At 35.7% G+C, this 2,997-nt stretch overlaps 2 protein-coding genes across 2 annotated transcripts in view; one reads left to right on the top strand and one right to left on the bottom strand.

Annotated features, from left to right (window-relative positions):
- Nucleotides 1-2,022, top strand: part of wars1 (tryptophanyl-tRNA synthetase 1) — a 6,174-nt gene extending 4,152 nt beyond the window's left edge. Inside the window, 1 exon segment of the mRNA XM_016557357.1 lies at nt 1,439-2,022. Coding sequence (XP_016412843.1) covers nt 1,439-1,597 — 159 coding nt within the window. The 3' untranslated portion in view covers nt 1,598-2,022.
- A 75-nt stretch (nt 2,023-2,097) lies between these two features.
- slc25a47b (solute carrier family 25 member 47b) overlaps nt 2,098-2,997 on the bottom strand; it is a 3,099-nt gene continuing 2,199 nt past the window's right edge. Inside the window, exon 6 of the mRNA XM_016557356.1 lies at nt 2,098-2,656. Coding sequence (XP_016412842.1) covers nt 2,379-2,656 — 278 coding nt within the window. The 3' untranslated portion in view covers nt 2,098-2,378. The remainder of the gene's footprint in view (nt 2,657-2,997) is intronic.

Here is a 2,997-nt window from a genome sequence, read left to right as displayed (position 1 = left end):
ATATAGTGGTTATTTTGGGAAAATCCCAGGTATTTTGAGCAGTAGGATTATAAAAAATATGTGCTAATATAAAATTAAATGAAGTAGCCTAAATAAAATTGCAAAATAAATCTATCTATCAGTACTTTTTTACTTAAGTACATAAAAAGTCTATTACTTTCACTCGAGTAAAATTGAAAAAGGAGTACTTTTACTTTTACTGGAGTAATATTTTATTATACGTATCTGTACTTTTACTCAAGCACTTGATTTCTGTACTTCGTCCACCACTGCATATATGTGACCCTGGAGCACAAAACCAGTCATAAGGGTTAATTTTTCGAAATTGAGATGAAAAGCTGAATAAATAATATTTCCATTGATGTATGGTTTGTTAGGATAGGACAATATTTGGCTGAGATACAACTATTTGAAAATCTGGAATCTGAGGGTGCAAAAAAATCTAAATATTGAGAAAATCATCTTTAAAGTTGTCCAAATGAAGTTCTTAGCAATGTATATTACTAATCAAAAATTAAGTTTTGATATATTTACGGTAGGACATTTACAAAATATCTTCATGAACATGATCTTTACTTAATATCCTAATGATTTTTGGCATAAAAGAAAAATGTATAATTTTGACCCATACAATGTATTGTTGGCTATTGCTACAAATATACCCCAGCGACTTAACACTGCTTTTGTGCTGCAGGGACACATATGAAAAATGATATACAGATAAATGTTTATTATTATAGAAAGTTTTGTTACTTGAAATAAAAAATAAACTTTTACTGTAAAATGAAATTTAAAAGTAAAATAAATATATTTATAATATTAAGTCAAAATAAAAAATATTAAAAACTTGCCAAGGCAACGTTTCTCATTTTCATTTACTTTATGTACTAAAAAACTAACTAAAAAAACTGAAATAAAAATGAATAAAAACCTTATAGACATATTAAAAAAAATTTTAAATGACAAAAACATTTTATTTCTGCTAGGTGCCAATGCATAATTTTCATTTAGTGTAATTTGTTGTACTAAAATTACTAAAACTAAAAAAAAAAAAAACATAACTTACTAAAACTTGCAATTTAAAATGAAAACTGCAAATATAAAAATAAAAGCTAAATTAAAATATTAATAAAAACGGTAAAACTTTACAATAAAGTCTCGTTTGTTAATTTAAGTGAATGCATTAACTAACAAACTAAGAATGAACAATGTATTGACAATGAATGACCAATTAATCGGTTAACGTTGTTTATTCAGTAAATGTTAACAGATACAACTTTTGATTTTAATAATGTATCAGTGAATGTTGAACTTAACATGAACTAATATTAATAAGTGCTGTAAAAGTATTGTACGTATTAACTAATGAAAGCTTATTGTAAAGTGCAACCATAAAATCTAGTATGTGAGTGATAGTAAACTCGTGGTTGTGTTGCAGGAATACAGCAGCGGCGCGCTGCTCACCGGAGAACTGAAGAAGAGTTTAATCGAGACGCTTCAGCCCATGATCGCCGCGCATCAGGAGAGACGCAAACTCGTGACGGACGAGATCGTACAACAGTTCATGAGCCCTCGCAAACTACACTTCAACTGCTAGAGACAGAAACCACAGACTTCTGGCCCTCAGTGACCCACAGATACAAACCGCTCCTGTCTGATAAAGCTCATGCCTGCGATGCATAAATAATGACACTCTGATGTTGTAAATGACACGTTTAATGCCATAATTACAGTACTGCTGATTCAGTGAACATTCACATGACTAAATGGTGCATTTAACACATGATATATTCACAGTCCATCTGTAAAACAAGACACACATCTGACACAGAACGCGTGTTAGTGTGTAAATCCTGATACGAGTTAAACATGAGCGTCGCCAACAGTCTCCAGTCATTCCAGCTGAGATTAAATACACAGAGAAGAGTCTCACTCATCAGAAACTGTTAGTAGAGGGTTAAACCTGTTCATATAGTACTCGCATGATTAAAGTCCTGAAATGAAAATGTGCTGAATGCTTCCTCACTTGAGACACTGATGCAATGCTGCATTTCTCCAAACCTGATGAAGACACAAACTCATCCTGATCTGGGATGAGCACATTTTCAGCAAATGTTCATTTCTGGCTGAACTATTCCTTTAAACATTCATGATGCATAGACGCACGCATCTGGAGGTAGACACTGCAAAACACACTCAAATATATATTAATGCAAATGATAAATATTCACTCCGTACATTATGTGTTTGAAGAGCTTCTGCAGCTCAGAAGCTGAGCACAGAAAGGCTCACAAACATCCAGCTGTGCGGTTCATAAAACACTGATGCTAACCGTCCTCAGTGAGGAATCACGTGTGCAAAGAAGATCTGACGACGATCTATGACTCCGAACGCAGAAAGCGAACAACCAGTTCATACATGGCAAAGACGGACATGTTGACCGGAAAGGCACGGATGCAGTTCACCGTCAGACCTCTGAAGAGAACAGCGGCGCCTTCGCTCCTCACGCTGTGTGAGAGACAGTGGAAGAATCCTCTGTAGCGCCGGCCGCTCACACCAGACACCTGCAGACGCGCCTTGATCACATCCATCGGTGTCCCGACGGCCCAGCCACACATCCCAGACACACCACCGGCCAGAAGAACCACCGGCCAGCCTGAAACACAGCACAGATCCCACACACATCACTACACCGAGACCGATTAGAACCGCTTTGGTTTTGAATGGTTTTATATTACAAATGCTCTGAAATGGAATGTTTGAATATGCAAATGAGACGTGAATCTAATTAAATATGCATTCATTTGCATGCATTTCCAGAACAGAAATCTGAACATTGGATACTGAGGTTCAAAATTCTTGTTTGATTTTGTTGACATTAAAGGTGGGGTAAGTGATTTCTGGTAGCCAATGTTGATATTTCAAATCACCAAAACAAACACGCCCCTACCCTAAAAGAGTTTCGCCCCTATTTTGATAGCTCCACCCCACACATAC

Source organism: Sinocyclocheilus rhinocerous, unplaced genomic scaffold (assembly GCF_001515625.1).
Source record: "Sinocyclocheilus rhinocerous isolate Xijiao unplaced genomic scaffold, SAMN03320098_v1.1 scaffold1068, whole genome shotgun sequence".
Lineage (NCBI taxonomy): Eukaryota > Metazoa > Chordata > Actinopteri > Cypriniformes > Cyprinidae > Sinocyclocheilus > Sinocyclocheilus rhinocerous.
This window is presented reverse-complemented; position numbering and strand designations above follow the sequence as displayed.